General features: G+C 41.8%; 2 protein-coding genes across 6 annotated transcripts in view; one reads left to right on the forward strand and one right to left on the reverse strand.

Annotated features, from left to right (window-relative positions):
- The window catches only part of RIPOR2 (RHO family interacting cell polarization regulator 2), a 53091-nt gene extending 47539 nt beyond the window's left edge, over nt 1-5552 (forward strand). For all 3 annotated transcript variants that reach the window (XM_036403530.2, XM_036403547.2, XM_036403539.2), the window contains 3 exons: nt 699-782; nt 2680-2770; nt 3924-5552. In XM_036403530.2, the coding sequence (XP_036259423.1) occupies nt 699-782; nt 2680-2770; nt 3924-4024 (276 nt within the window). In that variant the 3' untranslated portion in view covers nt 4025-5552. The remainder of the gene's footprint in view (nt 1-698; nt 783-2679; nt 2771-3923) is intronic.
- A 2136-nt stretch (nt 5553-7688) lies between these two features.
- On the reverse strand, nt 7689-16256 carry GMNN (geminin DNA replication inhibitor). 3 transcript variants are annotated; one of them, XM_036379084.1, is made up of 7 exons: nt 16159-16256; nt 15374-15438; nt 13613-13711; nt 13150-13282; nt 12404-12486; nt 12213-12323; nt 7689-10654 (listed from the first exon to the last, which is right to left on the reverse strand). In XM_036379084.1, the coding sequence occupies exons 2-7, from the start codon at nt 15428-15430 to the stop codon at nt 10451-10453; spliced, it is 687 nt and encodes a 228-aa protein (XP_036234977.1). In that variant the 5' UTR covers nt 15431-15438; nt 16159-16256; the 3' UTR covers nt 7689-10450. The 3 variants fall into 3 exon arrangements, with proteins under 3 accessions (XP_036234977.1, XP_036234979.1, XP_036234978.1); XM_036379086.1 differs by lacking the exon at nt 16159-16256 and adding an exon at nt 15920-15937; XM_036379085.2 differs by lacking the exon at nt 16159-16256 and adding an exon at nt 15818-15882.
- Nucleotides 16257-19864: the final 3608 nt, after the last annotated feature.

Consider the following 19864-nt stretch of genomic DNA (forward strand, 5'->3'; position numbering starts at 1 on the left):
ATTTTTGCAGCCTCTTGGTATTTCATAGCATCCTTCTCCCATCCCCAGCTTCCTGGAGGCAGCATCTCAGGGCAAATATAACCTTCTCCTGGAACAGGCATGTGTAGCTGATACCTGGTCCACTGCCTGCAGGAAGGACCACACAGTGGCTTCTGTGAGGGTATTATGCAGCCTTATGCTGCAGATGAATTCACTGTGCAGCTGAGTGCTGCTGAGATTTGCTGCTCAGTAGTAACTACTAATTTCCAGGGTCAAGCAGTAAACTGGTCTAGCAGCTCATGCTGACATTGTAATCATTATTTTAAGTCTCCCTGGGGTCTATACCAACTAGTTCATCATCATCCCTACATTAAAGAGACCATCACAAGGGCCACCTCTTGAGATATTAGACTCCAAGGCCCATTCAAAGCTCTTTGGTGATATATGGTGAAAGGCCTTCAAAGGTGTCAGATTGTGCATCTCACTTAACCATTAACTTCTCCCCACCAAAAGCTGCCCTGAGACTGCTGATCTATAACTGGTGGTCTGGCCTGGATCTGCTGTAGGGAATTATCCCACCTGTGCCATCCCACATGCTCCCTGCCAGGGAGGCAGGCTGCAATTGCTGTCCTTTAACAGGGTAGCAATACCTCCATGCTCCACCCTTCTCTGTGGAGACACAGACATTTTCATTGCTGTTCTTCTTTATCTGTTTTCAGGCCTTGATTTATTACTGTGAAGCACTAACCCAGCCCAACCTCCAGCTGCAGAAAGCAGCTTGCTTGGCTCTAAGATACCTCAAGGTAAGAGACAAGAAATACACTGTGGTGCTTGGCTTTGCTTTTGAAAGGACATCTGATAGGTACAAACAACAAAACAGAAATTTCAATAACAGCAGCACTAGTGTTTTTGTTTTGTGTTGCTGTGCTCCATCCTTTTTCAGATAAAGGGAATGGTTTAGAACCTTCTAAACCACAAACACCTGGGTTCTGTGACCTTGGCAAAGTTTTATCTTTTGCATATCATCTTTTCCTCCCTCTCATATTGACTTCAGGAGACTCAGTTCCACATCACAGACAAAAAAAATGTTAATCTGTAAAGTACTGACTGAGAAGGATAAAAGAATGCTTTCCCAGGATAAAATGAGCTCTAATGTATGTGGGCTACAGTAGCAGAAAAGAGAGATCACAGCTTGTTTTGTGACAAATAACTGGTCATAACATGTGGGCACTGCAGCTTCAGCTAGTAACTGGTACTATCTTTGCATTCCAGCCTATGACAGGATGGGAAAATTCACTTTTATTTTGGTTGTATAGAGCCATGGGAGACAGCAGCCACCCAAGCCTGGCTGGTATGGGACACTGGGGCAAAAAATGTGTTCCATGAGACAAATGCACTTTGGACTGACTATTTCTCCTTCTAATCCGTCCCCTGGAAGGCCGTTCTAAACTGTAACTTCATCCCAGTCACAACTGATGCTATCCTGCACATAATCCAGCATTGTTTAAATATGAAAAACCTTTCCCTTAAATGAGAAGCTAGCAGGCATCCCTGAGAGGCAATGGTGAGGGACATGTGGGTGCAGTGGGGTTTTTCATTGCTCAGGAAAACTCAGACTAGGAACCAGTGGTGGGAACTGGAGCTAGGCAAATTTAACTTGGGCAATGTGGCAGTGAGTCTTGAATGGTGAGAATGGCTGGGGGAAAAAAGCTACTGAGGGAAAGTATCTTCATGTGGAATCTTCAAAGAAAAAGCTGAAACTGGAAGTTATTATTTCAGAGATGGAAATGCTACAATGGATAGGTGGCTGTGGATGGGGTAACCCAGGAGCAGTTTAATCCACAATTGGTTGCACAAGGGCCCAGTGAATCTCTGAGGGGTTTTTCAGATGGCAGCAAGCTCTGTGTGGCTGTGCCCCATCACTTTCAGGCATTTGAGCTGTAGTCACCAGTGCAGCCTCAGCCCAAGTCACACACGAGTGGCCACGCTGAAGACAAGGTGGTGAGATGTAATGGCTGTGGCAGCAAAGCCCTCATTCAGAGCATGCAGAGCAGGCCTTGTGCCCCTTGGATTGACAGGTCTCATACAAATACTGACTCTGTGGCTCAGTGCCTCTTCCAGGTGTCACACTGGGGCAGTACCTGCCCTTCCTTTCACTCATCTCTCTTGTAGTATTAAATAACCAGCCAGAGACACTATGATAGCTGCTCTCCCCAAAGACCTGACATTTTTGTTGCACAGAGCAGGATTATTCCTTGCTTTCTTCCCAAAAATAGCAGAGGCAAGGCAGAAGTCTGCAAATACTGGTGAGCACAGGCTTGACATGCTTTTTAGGAAACCTATTTGCTAGATCCCTCCTGTTCATTTCCCTGCTATACCCTTGCATTGGCATTTTATGGCCTTGGTCCACAGTCCATCACCTATCCTACAGTCAGAAGTGGCAGACATAGCTGGTCTGTCAGATTTATGTATGTAGTGCATAGGGTAGGAAAATTAGGAAGGGTCCACACCAGCAGCAGAAAATACACCTCCTCCAAATGCTTCCCCTCAGGGAAACCCCATTCCTCCTGTCTCCACCAAAGCCCTTTGCTTGGAGTGGGGAGGGCAGTGCAGAGGATGGTTACTGTTTACATGCAAGGTTGTGGAAAAACCCCAGAGTGTCCTGTGTGGTGCTAATGCAGTTCTCTTTGCACTTCCCAGGCTACTGAGAGCATTAAAATGCTGGTCACGCTCTGCCAGTCTGACAATGAAGAGATCAGAAAAGTGGCATCCGAAACCCTGCTCTCCCTCGGTGAGTTGCCTGGTTTAGAGCAGTATTTAATTTTATTTTTTAACAGGGCAGCATGTAAGACACCTGAGCTGTGTAAATGTGAGACCGTAAATTGAAACAACACTTTACAGAGCGACTTAAACCAGTCAGAAAATACAGATTCTTAAAAATCATTCATTTTGAAAACGAGCTAAAAAGAGAAATTGAATTTTGTGAGTCTGGAGGGGGAAGTAGTAAAAGGAAGGATAGCAAAGGAGAAGGAGAGAAACAGAAGGAATTGATAATTAATCAGCACAGTTTCCGGGCACCAGTACTTCAGTGGCACAGAAAAATTGTGTTTTTCTGGCCTTTCGGCTAGGCATGAATTTCTGCTCTATGGGGGAGGTGTCCTTGTGTTATTTTAATTATGCAAACCCTTCAAAAATGCTCTCTTCCATTCACCACTTCAGCAGGAATTCCGTCTGCTGTTGGACGTGTTATTGCTCAGATTATAAAACAACTAGCCCAAGGACACTTGAAAACTCTGATTGTTCTGCCATTCTTCCAGACAACATACAGAGATCATTTTTGGTTCCTAATTGCCAGTTCAACACATTAGGCTCAATGCTGTCTTAGTGGAAGTGCAGTTAGATGGCAGTAGCTAAGGAAAAAGGGGTTGAAAGACACAATAATATTTAGCAAACATACTCCTTCCTCATTTTCAGCAGTATAGAAGTAACATTGTGGATAGACTCACTTCTTTAAAGTGCCAGGAAGTGGGAGGTGGATAAACTTTATATTTTCCAAGGTTGAAGTGGATAAACATTTACCTCAAGTACATCACAGCAGCAGCTGAGACCTTGAGAAGCACAATAGGCCATTCAGTATGACAAGTGTGCAAGATACTGTCACCTCATCACAGAAGCCACATCTGCTTCTGTTTGGCTTTAGATAACCTAACAGGTTACATGAGAAATTAAAAAAAAAATAATAATTTGAACATTCAGGGAATGTTTAACTTTTCCAAATAATTTCTGAAATTGCTTCTAACAAAATAAAGTTTAGGAATGGCCAGAAGTTACTGGCCAATCAGTACCTTCTAACAGCAGAGAATCCAGTATTTTAAATGTTCTAGGGCAATGACATAATATATTATTATGCTAATATATATCATAATATATCATTTTGCATTTAGGTGAAGATGGGAGACTGGCATATGAACAGCTGGACAAATTTCCCCGGGAATTTGTTAAAGTTGGAAGCCGCCGTGGAACTGAAGCTGCCACAGCTTTTTAGATGGAAAAGAACCTGCTAATATTTAACAGACATTAAAGTAGGATGGAGTTGCACTTCAGTGTGGGGAACAAAAGGAAGACTTTAAAGAATTCTATGAGAATGTTCCAAAATGTAGCAATTTACAGACTTCTTCAAGAAAAGCAAAATCTAAAATCCAGCTTAAGGATTCCTATTGGCTCCTAGTTGCAGCTCATGATGGAACAGTCAGATGCTGAGGAACAATACTTTCTCGACTGATTCTAAACAAATAATATAATTGCAGTTATTCAGCCTCAACGGACTTCTGTGAGGTTTTTAGAATTTGGCATCTGCATATATTTTCCTATTATATTTACCTCCTTGAAGTTGTTGTGAAAGCTTGAGACATGTGATACCGTATCTATCAAGGACAATCACGAGGCCACCTGAGCAGGCATGCAAAGTTTTCCCTTGAATCCCAAATGAAGTGTCTGCTGCCTTGCAGTGTCCCCAGCAACACTCCAGTAGCAGGAAATGCTGCTCAGCTTTCTCAGTTGTGTCTTGGTAATGAAATACAGGGAAAGTTCTACAAGTTTTGCCTTGAGAAACAGCATGATGTAAACCCTGGGAGGTGTCACTTTGGTGACTCATTCTAAATGCCTCCACTGGTCTTTTATTCCCTTCTCTTGCCCTCCAGCAGCAAACCATCATTAATCCAGCAATTTCTGAGGGGGATCAAACAATCATGTAGGTTTCTGAAAACTAAATGAAAAGGTAAAGTGCATTTATTTATTCTGAGAAGAAGGAGTGAATACCGCTAATTGCACGAGTCCCCAAAACCATTTTGTCCTGCAAGTTGCAGGCAGGATTGGATTTTGTACATTCTAATTAGAGGAGCATAGTTTCTATAGAGTGATTTCCATATAAAGAACAGAACAAACTCAAGTGGACCTCAGAGGCAGTAATAAACAGAGGGAGAAGTGAATGCGCCTCCCCTCCCTGCACTGCAAGGCTGAAAGACAGCGAGTGCTTCAAACTGTTGATTACAAGCCTTAAGTTAACAGAGGAGGTGAATAGAATTTAACAGAAGAGTGTTCCTGTACTGTGTTCATTATGCATGAAATGCTATTTAGATGTCAATTGAAGTATCCAAATTTGCATAGACGACATAGAAAATATTGCAAACAGTTCACATCAAGAGGAAACCTTGTGAGCCAAACACTTTGGCAGGCAGGGGTCATTTGTTTTGTTTTTTTTACTCTGAATGTTACAAGAATGTACATATCTGTATATTTATAAATATATATATTCTTCCTTTAATTAAAGAAGTACATTTTGTACAGTGCAAAATGCTTACTTGTTTACTGAGGAATATAAACTTTTTGCAGAAGGTGAAATAGTCATGTTATGGTTTTTATACTACACCTGTCCCATCAGTTGAATTCTTTCAAGGTGTCCTTTTGTATCTACTTTTTTTTTTAATTTTTTCTTTTAGTTTTGTGGCATTTGTACTCACCATATTTCCTATCACATTTAAGTTATAATAAAGATTATTTTTAATTACTAAGCACATCAGTCCATATGTATAGTCACCCTTTCCATCAGCAGTCCTTCACTATCAGCCTCATAGTTTAAGTTTAGAGCAAGCCAGTTTTGTGTATCATTCAAGATACTTACCAAGAAAGGCTCCACAGGGACTACCAGAAAATGTGCTGGAGAGCCTCCAGGATTGTTACCAAACTTGCACTATTTACTTCTCCCTTCTACGAAGACAGACTCTCCTCAGACAGAAGACATTCCTTCCATTCATTTTCCCTTTTCAAACATTAAGGCTTACAGCACACACCTTGGGGAATGTAGAGCTGCCTATGGAGCAGGGAGCCAAAGCCACAGGGAACAGGGAGCAGCTCACATACAGAGATGCTGCATCAAATGGAGGGTGTATCTCATCTCCCTGTAGTTTAAAGCCACCCTTGGAGAAGTTCACTAGCTACAGCTGATCTGCTACACCATTGCAACCAGGATTCTCCACAGCTGTGACAAAGTGAACAAACCTTAACGCTTCCAAAACCTGAAGGCAAAGAAAAATGACCAAACCATTTATCTGTCTCCAAGCTTGTACATGTTTATGCTTGCAGAGCTGACAACACTGCCTTTTCCTGGCTCCTTGGTGGAGTAGGAAAACCAGATGCACAGAAGTGAACATCACAAGGCTTGTGCTTACCAACTAGTAAAGAAGGAAGCAGCAGGCAGTAATTACAAAAGCTCTTAGGGCTGCAGCAGGCTTACCTGGACAAATTGAAAGGTCAGGGCCACCCCAGGAAGTGTGTTAGGAAAAAGTTCCCATACAAAGTAGCTCAGCAGCAGTGCAGATGGAAGAGATGGGCAGCTCGCTATTAGTGCACTTGGGAAAGGGGTTTGTTTATCTGGTGGTAAAGGTATCCTTACCTTATGCTGTGCTGGTTTTTACTACTGTGGCATGCTGTCACTATTTCAGCATGTGGCCCCATAAATAGAAATCTGTAGCACCCCTATACTCCTGTAGCTACAGCAGCAGCATGTTAGGCTGCCCAGTTTCACACTGCTACTGGCAAGGCTTTTGTATCCATCAGATTTTCAAAAGCTATGCTCTATAGCTTCACCCTGTCCTGCAGTCTATGATATATACTTTATAAATAATACTTATCAATAATGTGGACTTCAAAATTAGAGTCAACAACTGCCAGACACTGTATCTTAAGTATGGCTCCCTGCTTTGCAGTGGGATTGTCCTGAGAGGATCCACAGCACCCAGGTTCAAATGGATGCAGTGTCCTCGAGGGTAGGATAGATGTGTCCTCACATTTCTGATCACATTTCATTGCAGCCATCTGCCAGCAGTTCAACAAACAGCAGCAAATTACAGTTCCTCATAACACCATTATCAGCTGCTACACTGTTTTGTCTTATTACAAGAATGGAAAGATAAATGAATAGCACAATAAACAATAAATGCTGAAAAAAAACATTGATGACAATACAACTCAGTCTTAAGAACACTGGAGTGCTGGAAAAGCACAGCCTTGGCAAAGTTTGCACTTCTTATAAAATTCTTAAATCCAGTTCTGAAAACAACCAGAGATGGCCCTTGAGGAGAAGTAAATGAACATGCATCACATGTTCTTAACAAAAAACAACCTATGACTAACTTCATGACTTATGCAGAGGCCACACCATAAGCTGCAGCACAGGACAATGCTGCAGCCCTTACATAAGCAATCCATGCAAAAAAAACAAGTGAGCTTCACCTGCCCAAACAAGGAGCTATTATGGTCTGATTAATTTCTCCACACATTGTCTTAAGTACAATGGGTGCTTAGCAAAAATAACAATTTTTAGTGTAAACCAGTTATGAGTTCTTCCTCACACAAACAATCCACCTGCCCCATGGTTTGCTTGTCCCTGCATAGCTGCTCATTCTTGAAACATCTGCCACCTGCAAATGACCCACCTGCCCTTTGCTTTTGCAAGGCTGAAATTCATGCCCTGCTCAGACACACACATTTTATGTGAGAAGTGCTAGGACACTGTAGATACATCCCACTTGCACACAGCCTGAGCCTGCCTCGGTGAAAGACAGATTGTGTCTGTACCCTCTGCAGTGAAAAGGAGTCAACAGGCAGGTAGCACAAATGCATTTGGCTTCTTGGAAAGAATCACACTCTAGTTAGGTTCCAGAACTGATACTTTTATTGTGCTAGATAGAATGTTATCTCTGTAACTTAGCTGGATAGAAAGGTTGTCTTTAGTGATGCTGATTTTCAGCTACTACATGGTCATGTTCAGTGACAAATGAGTTCCCCTATATACTTAAAATGTCAGATGGTTTTAAGATAACTGATCACAAATCTCTGTGTAATTTCTACACCTTTGACAAGCTGTGAGCACATAAATACCAAGTTCCTAGACTTAACATGTAGCACAGTGCTGCTGCATGCATGTTCAAAAAAAAGCACTCAAGAATTTTCAGAACAACAAACTCAATCCTTTTAGAACTTTTTAAACAGCAGTTAGTGCAGCATCCTAAAACTGCTGGGAACATTTCCATACATTTATGTCTGATACAATAGGTACAGTCAGTGTTTGGTCAAGGTTCAGTGCATCTGTGACAAAGCATGTGTAGAGGTTTTATTACTGTGGCAGTTCAGCTCTCACACCTAGCCTTCTGGGGCATCACAGGTTTTTTCCATTTATACAGCAAACTACCCACTCTGCTAACAAATTGCACTTAATGAAACCATAGTAGTTTTGGTTTAAAACATCAGTATGTATGACTAAGTGGCACATGCCTTTTTGATGTAAAAAATTTACTCTCTTAGAGGTGGGCCAAATGCTGCAATACATCCATCAGCCTACTTGCAGAACTTCCATGATTTATTTGTACACAGTCTATTTCATCAGAAGGATCCAGCATATCAGACTGTCACATTTTGTTTTTTATTTAAATAAAATCAATCCAGAAAAAGCTTAAGAGTTAAACCTAATAAGCATTCTTCTTGATCAGCCTGAAGGTAAGAAACACACAGATGCAGATACTGCACACAAATTCTGGATTTGTCTTTCTGGCAGTTCTGTTCCAACAGCAGCACCTGTACTACAGCAGTTCACACAGCAAGAAGTGAAATAGTAGAAAAGTTGCACTTGCTGTCTCATTTTGGTTTGCTAGTCATGCCACAGTCCTTTCTTCCCTTCTACAGCCTGTGCAAATACAATATGCCTGATGTTCAAAAATAAAGCCACCCCTAAAAACTACAGTTAACAATCAAACTAAATTGAACTGCAAAAAACAACTACATCAAAACGAAATTTGTGTCCTTATTTACTAATGCTGAATTACTGTGTTAAGAAAGTTGCTTAGAATGTGAGATAGGAGAGGTCTAAGTCACTCGACAAGCATTATCCACTTCTCATTAACAGAAAACCAAGGTTACTCTACAAAGCATTTGCCCAGCACCCAGTTTAGTTTCTTCAAGACAGCATCAGTGCAAAATAAAGGACACATCTTTCCCACCTTCATCCTGTGATGGAAAGGAACATGTCTAAGCAGCCCTTGGAGCACACACTGCAAGATACAATCTTGTGCTTACAAAGTCCACAAGAAATTGTGATGCTTTGTTTTCTAATCAGTATGCTTGAGGTAAAATGGCAGCCAGGAGTATTACCTCCTACAGTGGTTTCTGACATTTCCTGGATGTCACAACTAAAATCACTTGTAAAACATCTGTTAACTTATCAACAGCCACAGGAAGTAAAACAGAAGGAATATAAAGGTGCCCATCTGATAGCTCCAGAGCCATTCACACATACTCTGAAGCAACCATCTTTGGCAAGGCCAGAGAGAGATCCACGAACTAGGATGCTGCTATTCACTTCTGCCTCCTGAAAGCCACTCAGCTTTAAGCTCCTCCCAAGATATGGCAACAGGTCCCATTATTAAAGCCTTGTTACAGAACAACTGCCCCAAGTTCACTCAGTACTGGAAAATCTGTATCCAACTTTCCCGCTCCATCACAGCCCATGCAGATACCAGATAGGGTGCTCTAGGTTTTAAAGACCTTTTCTATTCCTGTAAACTTTCAGAACCGAAGTACCTTGGTAAAAGGGTGTCTCATCTCTTGGTAAATATCAGAGCAGTACCTTGAAAACACCAAGTTTCCTTTTAGAACAGCTCTGAAGTACAGGCTGCTTTGTCTCCAGCTAGTTTTCAGCACAGCTGCTACTGGGACCAAGAACATACCACCTTCTCTTCCTAAGCCAATTAAAGTATTACTAACATAAATGGTCTAATATTTCCTATTTAGGCTCTCATTACACAAATTGCAAAATGTTTCCTTAGCAGGCAGAGTAATTTTAAAAAACCTGAAAACCATAAATCTAACTGACCTTTAGATTTTGACTCTCATTACCCAGGAAGATTTTCTGAAACCTCACCAACAGCACACAAATTTTTGCTTTCCCCCCCCCTCTATCCACAAGAAAAGCAATTTTGTTCTCCAGAATTCTGCAAATCTAAAAAGAACTAAAAACTGCCCAGGCAATCCCCCCAAAAACTGGAAAGCTTCCATCTACAGGAGTCATAATTGGTTTGAACCAAGGATTAACTATTCCCCTGTCAATTAGGACACTATTTTGGTAATGCAAAGATTTATTTATCAATTTTCATGCACCATGTCAGAATAACTGATAAGAAAGATATTTACACAACAGTTGAAATACACAGTATTTGCATTTCCTACAGGCAACTACATGCAGCCTGTAGTAAATTTTCCATGCAGTATTCAGATACTCCTCCCACTGCTACATAATTCCAGTTAAAAATACCAACATCTGTAATGTTCCCACAAGAGTTTCTGTACCTGAGGTTCAGTATGTGCTTTCAAGAGGAAGTCTGCAATTAAAAGCCACATACATAAGCCTATTTAAAGGTTGTCATTCCAGTTGCAAATGGCTTGCTTCCTTTGAAGGAAGATCTGATCTATTCTCCCTTAAACCAGACAATATTTGTGATGGCTCTTCTTCAGAAGGGCTGTCTGCCTCATCTCCACAGTTGTGGTCCTCATTTTCCTGTCTGGATTCCTCTAGAGCCAAACTCTCCAGTGTCTCAAGATTGTCAGGTGCTTGCCCAGTTAGCCTCTACAAAGGAACAGAAGACAGCAAATTTAATATTTTTCTACTTAATAACTATGAAATAGTGAAAGAAGACTCTGCATATGAAATTAAGCAACCTAATTACATTTATTTGGAGGTTGTTGACATAGTCAAAACATTCCTCAGTTACAAAAACCTTAAGATATAAGTTCAACTCCAATTACTACCTCTTGTAAATCACATTTGCTTGTTCAGTTTTTCTTAGGTTCTTCAGTAGGACAGGTTTCATCTCAGGCAACCTAAAACATGGGAAACTGGTTCCCAAGTTAAGTATTTACTATAGTACCCTACAGATTTAATTTTAGAAAAATTACTGTACAGCCAATTTACTCAGTTTTTAGTTAGAGATGAAGCTACATTAAGTCGAGATGAGCTTTAAGACCCAGCAGTCTCTAGCACTTGATCAACCTAGAAGTTCCTCACCTAACCTGATCTAAGGAAGATAAACAGGACTGTGAAGAAGCTGATTTTGAAGCTTCTGGTTGTTTGATGGATCCCTTAAGGCTCATTTAAGCCTCAGAAGGGAGCAGCTTACAACTAATAAGTGATCATAACTTTCGAGAAACTGCAGAGACGTTTCCATCTATTAGTTCAAGTCCTCAAGTAATCTAATTTCTGCCAATGGTTTTATCACTAACAAGCAGTAGTCCCCAAACACCAAAAAAAATTCAAGTGTAGCAAAGCAGTCTTTCAAGGCTGATCTAAATAACTGCACTAATTGAAAAGTAACTCAATGAAATTTAATTCTTGATTACACAAGTTACTTGCAATAATATCACATTTTGCTTCCACCTCTCAGTCTAGTCATCACAGACTCAAGGTATTTGCCAGGCATCCACCTTCATACCCCAGCTTAATGAGAGCCTAATTCCTGCAAAAACAACCTCATGGCTCCACACCTATCTATGTATTTATCACAGCTTCAGAGGCTCTTACAAACAATTCTCTCCTGCTGAAGGAGCCATGGAATTAGTGACAACCACTCACCCCAAGGAACTCTCAGAGGGAGCTGTTACGAAATTTGAGTTTATAAACCATAGAGACTGTGTACAGCCCTTTTCGGGCAGTGAAACTGGCACTTGACAAGAAAACCTTGACCTTAAAGAGAATGGTGCTCCCTCTCACTGCTCTACTTTGTGACTCTGTTGCAAGTTCAGTTTCTCAAAGGACACAGCCAGTACCAACCTATTAAGCACATTAATTTAAGTAATCCCAAAAAAAGTGAAAAACCGACTCTTCCTTCCCTTATCACAATCTCCAACATGCAAATCCTAATGCTGTTAAGAGAGTAGATTGAATTCCTCCTTCTGAAAACATCAATCTTAGTATTCTCACTACTCCTAGGTTCTAAGATGGGAAAAATTCATCCCCTAGGAGCTTTTTGACTCTAGAATTAGAGTTATCCTGCAGTAAACAGGTCAGAGAGCAATTTAAAATGAAAACTCATGTGAGCACATATAACAAGTCATGATTCATTATAAATACTTTGGCTGGTTTCTCACTGGTTTGTTCCACAACATTAACTGAAAATTACTTTGAGTACCTCAATCACACTGGTCATATAATGCACATGCTCAGCAAGGGACATCAGCTCTTCATTTTCTTCTTTTAGGCGGGCAATTTCACCATCCTTCTGCTCAATCTCTTTGTGCAACTGAGTTCAAATAACAAAATGTTAGAAGAGGAAAACAATAACCAGGTGACCTTAGCAGTTAGACATCTTTGAGCAGCTACCTTTTCGTTTTCTTGAAGCACTTCATACAGAGCCTTCCTCCTTTCTTCAGCCACTTCTTTCCAATACCGAGATGAAGGATCTCCTGAATGTAAGAGGCCGCATTAAGTCTGTGGTAAGACTGACTTCTTAAGAGCACCTTAAGATATCTAACTTGTATACAAGTATTCTGTGAGCTGTGATGCTAAAAATTCGCTCCATACAGTGTTTTCAAAGATTAGTTGTAGAACTACAACTAGTGACACAAGCTTACAGGAAACAGATCCTACGCTGCATTAATGGCTGTACAGTGCCTTCAGGAAGCCACCTCAAGCATGGCAGCAGGCTCTGCAAGATGGCCACACTTGCAAATCCTGCTCTGAATGTGCACTTTGTGGAAGACAAAAGTGTTACTTCCAAGACACTGTCCACACTGGTTCTGAGAAACTGCACAAACAACACACTGTGGCAGAACAGGCTTTGGTTTCATCTTAATTATTAGTCAATGGAAAACTTATTTCCTTTGTCATTTAGATAAAGGCTTTGTGAGTTTTTCGTGATGTCTAGCGGGAGTTGATGATACTTATCCTCTATATTTAATATAGATGTCTGGTATTTAAGGAGTTCATGATAACCAGAAGCTGAGAAGCATTGTGTGCAGCAGTGTTGTACCTTGTTATTTTGGCTGGGCTATATGTTTCAAAAGTAGCACTCCAACAGCAGCATAGCATTTAAAGTGCAAGAAAACATTTCAGGAATTACCACGTACCTTTCATCATGAGATCTTCAGCTTGAATGACACCATTCTCATTCTCTTGCTCCTTGTTCACAGACACCTCAGCTTCAGAAGACTTTGAGGCAAATTTGTTATTCCAGAGCTTCCTTCTGACTGCAGATTTCTTCTGCATAAAACATGGGCAGGTTTAAGTTTAGAGGAACATCTCAGCCTACACAAAAATACAAACTTCTGAGCCTGCACACTCATGACTGCAAGTGTCTAAGTCCTGCTTTCTTCACATTATAGTTCTAGTTTAAACATCTTCCTTAATACCCAAAGAACTCAAATTGCTAGGTTTTAATATTGTTTATTACTAGAACAATAGTAAGCTTGTGTCATTCTAGTTAGCACATTGCATTTTTTTCAAATATATTAGTTTTCAGTTAACAGCTCAAAAGCACTTCACTATGACTAGAAATAATTCCATATTTACAAGTTATCTTTTAGTTTATACCTCATTATGCCTGCCAACCAGGTTACCAGCTGCTGAAGGCTGGATCATTTTAAGAGTTGGTCTTCGGGCAGCACTGCATGTGCTGTCTGTGAGGTACTTCTGAAAAGACAAAAATGGGTCAGACAGCAGCCACTCTTCTTTACATCTACTGAAAATTAGGAATCCATCATGCTTCCATTAAGGTAACACAATTCATCTTTTCAAGACAAAAAAAAAGTGACACTGTAGCCTATATTAAGGCTTTTGTAAGGAAGGGGATCTAATTATTTCTACCAGAGATAGATCTTAATCACATGAAGCTATGATCAATCCCTGCCTCTCAGGAAACATTTACCTTTCATAAAAGAACTTCAGCAGAAATACTCTGATTAGATTCAAGGCCAGTGACTTTAGCTGGACCTCTCAAACTCGAGTTTGAGAGCAGCAGTCTCAGACCCTTGGGGACAGGGACAAAAGAGACTGCAGGTGCAAGGTTAGGTGGTAAAGGCACATCAGGCAGCAGCTGTTTTTGTAACCTGTGAACACACCATCAAACAGTGTTTATTTAAATAGATGTGTTACTTTGATTATCCATTAAAATGGATCAAAAGTTTCCTTGCTCCGATCCAGAGAGTCTATTGTTTTGCCTAGCCAGTATGTTTATCACCCTTGCTATCATGCATAAATGCCTCTTTCCTGCATCAAAGCTTTCTGACTGGGTTGGTTACACTGCCACCATGGGATAGCAAACAATGGCAGACAACCAAGCAAGAGCAGCCAGGATACAATGCCACAGCAGCGTGAGAAAGTCACCGATTCACACCGTACTTCATAGGACAAGAGCTCCCATTTCCCACGGTAGTTTCTGCCACCAATTATCCTACCGTTCCACTAAGGACAAACATTAACTGCTGTGGGAACAAGAATCACACCGTGTGTCAGACACTGCTTGCTGTTACTTAGGATTAGAGTTAGCTATACTCTGCCAAGAAATTATTGGCCAATACTCAAGTTAACTCACTGAAAGTGCAAAAAGCCACACCGAGCAATTCACACCCTAGAGACACTATGGGACAAGATTGCCATAAGTCAGATCTATCAATTAGCAGTTTTCACTAATACCTGAAGCTTCCATTCCAGTCACTATGCCTCATCATACAAGAGCCACTAGCCTCTATTTTATACCCTTCTGTACCATTCTGATTAGGGCCTACATTGAAAGACTTATCAAGAAAAGTTACTAAGATTTATTCCTAATCAGTTAACTCTTAAAAGCCGAAATTATTTAAGTATTTCCACCACTTCCAAGGCAACTATTATTCACAAAAGTGACTTCAGAAAGTAAATTGCCTGCTTGAATACTTCAGTTAAAACATGTCCAACATAAGGCAGAACTCTTCATAAGTTCCCACTCATAAAGAACAGCCTACAAAACCTACCCCACAACCCCTAAACATAAGCCAGACAGCTTCAGTAAGCAAAGGCACATAGTCAGGACAAACAAACCAAACCAACCCTGAAAACTTAAAGAGAGAGACAGTAAGCTCAGTGTCAAAGTAAAAAGGACTTGCTGAGCAATAGGAAAAAAAGTAGTCATAAGCACATAGACCCAAGCAGGACAGCATGTTCCCAAGCCACAGTGTCTGCCAGGACGTTACTCAAGCCAAATGGACATAAGCCAGGTGGAAGCACATTGCAAGAGATCCCTTTATTTTCCTTCAGTGGACAGAGAAGCTTGTGTCACACAGAGAGGTACTAGCTTCAAGGCTTTAAAGCCTATACCTGCAAAGATCCTGAGGACTTCTCCGCCGTCAATTTGTGTTTCATTTTGGAATTCATGAGATCAACTGCAATAGAAAAACACTACAATTAAAACAGGAGTTAGAGAACATTACCATCTGGTATTACCGGCCTTCATGGCTGCCTTAAGCAGTCAGCCATGTACGGCGTGGTCAGTGGGCCCCTCCCGAGGCTGCACCGAGACACGAGCGGCGGAAAGGCACAGCGCGGAGCGGCCTACCCGCAGGGCTGGCGGGCAGTCCCCGGCGCACACCCGGAATGGCTGTGGGAGGAACGGGGCACGCACCCACACCATCCCCGCGGCCCGGCTCCCGCCAGGAGCCCGCAGGGCTGGCGGGGCTGTCCCAAGCGCACACGCGGAATGGCTGTGGGAGGAACGGGGCACCCACCCACACTCGGAATGGCTGTAAGGAACGGGGCACTCACCCACACCATGCCCTAGCCCCGCTCCCACCAGCCGAGCTCGCAGGGCTGGCGGGGCTGTCCCAGGCGCACACCCGGAGTGGCTGTAAGGAACGGGGCACTCACCCACCCCATTCCCCCGGCTCTTCTCCCGCCAGGAGCTCGCAGGGCCCCTCCCTCCCCGCGCGCCGCCGCGGCCAATGGGGAATAGCGAGGCAGGAGCCCGCCAACACCCGAACTCGGCCACGGAACCTTGCGGCCCCAACCCGCCGCCGGTGGCAGGGGCTCAGCCGAGACGGAGAGCAGCCTCTTCCCGCCTCTCCTCGTCCTTCCCGCCCCTCTCCCGGGCCCGAGGCCCCGCTCACCGGCGGCTGCTCCCACACGGACCCCGCAGCGCGCACTCGCACACACGGCCACCTTCTTGCGCCCGGCGCGCGGCTATAAGGAGCGCGCCGCTGGTCACGTGACGCGGGGGCCCTCTACGAGCCAATCGCGGGCCCCGTTCCCCCCCGCGCCGCGGCCGGTGCTGAGGGGGCGCGCGCTGCTGCGCGCTGTCCTGCGGGCTTTGGGTCATTTCTGGCTTTTGGTTTTTTGGTTTTACTTATAAAGGAATTGTGCCAGATCAGATTTAATCACGTCTCCGCTTATTCTCATCACTCCTGTCTAAACACGGTACGACCTGCAAAACCGGGGAAGAAAGTTAGCAGTCTTAAGCCACAATAACTGCTACACAACACTAATTTTTCGCATGATATAGACTACAGCTCTTATTAATTATGCCGCATGCGTGCTATTAAGTTTGTTAGAAGCCACTTGACAGTTATATTCGTGCAAATATTTGCACGTTTATCTTTTATTTATACTAATGGTATCTTCTGCTGACTTGTGAATAAACAGTTTGTCGAGTTAGGGACACGTTCCTTACAATCAAGGTCTCACAGAACAGCTATCAACGTTTTTCCCAGGCAATATGATGGAGCTATTAGAAATTAGGATAATTACAGAGAGAAGCATTTATTTAGCCTGCCATTCTGTCGGTCTCCTGTTTGGAAATAAATTCTATGGCATTTACGAGAATGTTTTAAGTAGAATGTCACGGTCCGATGAAAGCAAGAAAGGCAGAACATAAAAAAAGGATGCATTAGGAAATCTTTAAACAAGGATAAGGAAATAAAGCTAATCTCTCTTGTTCAGTGTGTCATTGACCCATTTAAATTTTCATTGTCCACAATATCCTTTGGCACATACCTCTAGAGCTCAAATAATCTTTGGTCTGAAGAACACCTTTTTTTTTTTTTTTCTTTGAACCTGATTCCAAAAGTCACTTGATGTCCCCAGTCCTTGTACTGGAAGGGACAACAAACAACCTGCCCTCATTTAGACCACTGTTACACAGACTGCTCTTCAGTTCTCTCTCCCAGGCCTACTTATGGGCAGACATGAAAGCTGTTCCATCTTCCTGCTCTTTTGTGAACTGTATGGCATTTGATTTGCCACTGCTGAACTCTGGGCTGGCATTTCGGTGAAGAAATCTGCCTTAACTCCGAGATCTTATTCTTGAGTGATGGTCAGTTCAAAGTTTTTCATTCAATGTGTGAAATTAAGAGATTTTTTCTTATGTATATTCTCTGATGTTTATCTGCATTGAATTTCATTGCTGAATTTGCCCATCACTCAATGCCATAATGTCCTTCTGCAGTTTTTCAGTCAGGTCCCTTCTTGTTATTTTGAATAATGCATTGTCATAAGCAAGCTGTCACCTCAGTAAGCTTTGTCTTCTATACAAAAAATGAAAATAACACATGCAGAAATGTCATCTAAATTAACATTGTTCTGTTACAGTATTTAAAAAAAAGTTAATGCTCTTAGGTTAAATTCTTGTTGAATCTGGAAGAAAAGTTGAAATTTCTGGGTTTCAAAACACCAGCAGGTATTCGTAACTGGTTATATATGCACACAAATCCTACCAGCATTGAATGTTCTTTCAGAAAAATCTCGATACAGGTAGCGCCTATATGAGCACAACATAAAAACATTACTATTTTTACATTTTATGTTTTCTTATTCAAAAATTTTAAAATCCAATAAAAACTATACTAAACATTTAAATTAGATGCATGCTATTTATGATAGTCAATTTCTATCATAAATCATACTTTAGAGGCACTGTGTGCATTTTAGGGCTGCAATATATAAATTGTACATCTTGTAAATACTATATTTTTGAACTAAACTTTCTCAGACATTACCTTTTCAAAATTCAAGTTTAATTCATAAAAAAATTTTCAGCTGGATTTACAGTTCAGAAGTGGAATAACTGCTTTTGGAGATGTTGGTAATTGGAAAGGTCCAAGGTAATGGGAGATGGTTCTGATGTGACAGTCTTGTTTGTTTTTCCTTTTAATTTGTTCCTTGCTGGAGGCATACAATCTGGAGGTTTATTACAAAGCTGCCACTCCTTCAATTTATCCAGCTGAAGAACATGTCCTCTTACGAACCATGTCCCAGAGTTCAGTCTCTTCAGTTATAAAGGTTTGTAAAGAACCCCATCACCATCTCAGAAAGAACACTTGGAGTTTATTATTAGAAGCCTATTCATGGCCTTAATTGTGGGAAACCAGTATAATGATATAAAAACCTCACCAAAAAAAACAAATTAAAAAAAAAAAAAAACCAAAAAAACCCAAACAAATCCAAACAAGCATCCAGGTTATTTTACTGTAATAATTCCCCTTTTGTAGCCAAAGTTCCAATGTTTTAATTTAAACAGGGAATAGGGCATGTTTACATGCAAAAAATCTGTCAACCCAATGCTAGCAGAGTACATTTTTCTTCGGACTGAGTGCAATATAATGTATTTCAGCTTGTTTGTTTCATAAAAAAATGAAATCCTCTGTCATGAATACTTATGACTATTTGCACTTCAAGTGAGCCTAAGCAAACACTCCGAGGTTTCCCACAGAACTCAGCCAATTTGTTAGATTATTCATGGCAGCAGAGAATGTGTACTTTTTAGAGCTTTTGTATTCCATTGCTGTTGATAAATGTTATCAGTTTTTACAGCAAATGACAACTTGGAGGACTTCATGTGCCTGAGAACGTGGGAATAGGTGGGTCTCCAGCAGCTTGGGAGTCCTGTATTGCTGACGTGCCAGTGTGTGGAAACTTCCTAAGCATTGCAGAGGGAGAGTCTGGACTTGGCTATCTGAATGAAGTGCTGGCAAGGACAAATTTGTACTTGACAGTCACACCGTGCCTTTTGTCAAGGCCCTTTCTGTTCTTTGCAGATAATGATCTAGCTCTGGGCTGCCTAAGGACTCTATTTCTACCTGCCACATTAAGTACAGGTAAACCACATTGTGATTTTTAAAAATTTTGTGTACTATGTTATTACATTAATATCATAAAAGAGCTCTTATTTGTTAATGTTTACTGTAAAAAACGACTGTAATTGTTTGGGATGCAGAGGAACACCCTGGGAGAGGGCCAGGGAATGTCTCACCGCAGTCCTGCCCTGGCCGCAGCCCTGCAAAGGGCCCGGGGAAGGAATCCCCGAGGCCGCCTTTGGAATCCCTGACCCAGTTAAGACCTGTGTCTCTCGGGGTCCCTCGCTGATTTTCCCTTGGCCCTCCTGTCCGATATTTATTTCAGGGATGAAAGGGCTCCCCGCAGTCCGCGGGGTGACAGTAGGTGGCAGCGTGGCATCATGCTTCCCCTCCCTCTGCCTCTGGTTTCTCCGTCGTGCTTCGTGTGTTACCGACAAGAAATTCACGGTTTGTCTTCTTTTCTCTGGGTTAGTCAGCATGGAAGGCTGCATGCTAGTGAAACTCGTGGATTATGTAGGCGGCACAATCCAGGTATAATTCATAAGGCCGACTGGGTTTTGGTGATGGCCACTGTTAATAATTAGATCTCTCCAGAGAGTACACAAATTTCATGTATCAGAACAAAAGACTGTCCTATGAGCCGTGATCCTGAGTGCCTCAAAGGTGAAAAGTTAAAAGAAAAATCTGCATCTCACCTGGTTATTTTTTCCCTAGTTGAGTATTGTGTGAGCCACTAAGACATCCT

Source organism: Molothrus ater, chromosome 1 (genome assembly GCF_012460135.2).
Source record: "Molothrus ater isolate BHLD 08-10-18 breed brown headed cowbird chromosome 1, BPBGC_Mater_1.1, whole genome shotgun sequence".
Classification (NCBI taxonomy): domain Eukaryota; kingdom Metazoa; phylum Chordata; class Aves; order Passeriformes; family Icteridae; genus Molothrus; species Molothrus ater.

Bases quoted from the DNA above. Each gene is read 5' to 3' on its own strand.
- GMNN (XM_036379084.1), bottom strand. From the start codon at position 15,430: ATGAATTCCAAAATGAAACACAAATTGACGGCGGAGAAGTCCTCAGGA. The intron at 12,324-12,403 runs GTAGCTGCTCAA...ATTTGAACTCAG, and splicing joins TGCTTCAAGAAAACGAAAAG to TTGCACAAAGAGATTGAGCA. The intron at 10,655-12,212 runs GTACTCAAAGTA...GTTCCTTTGTAG, and splicing joins ATATGACCAGTGTGATTGAG to AGGCTAACTGGGCAAGCACC.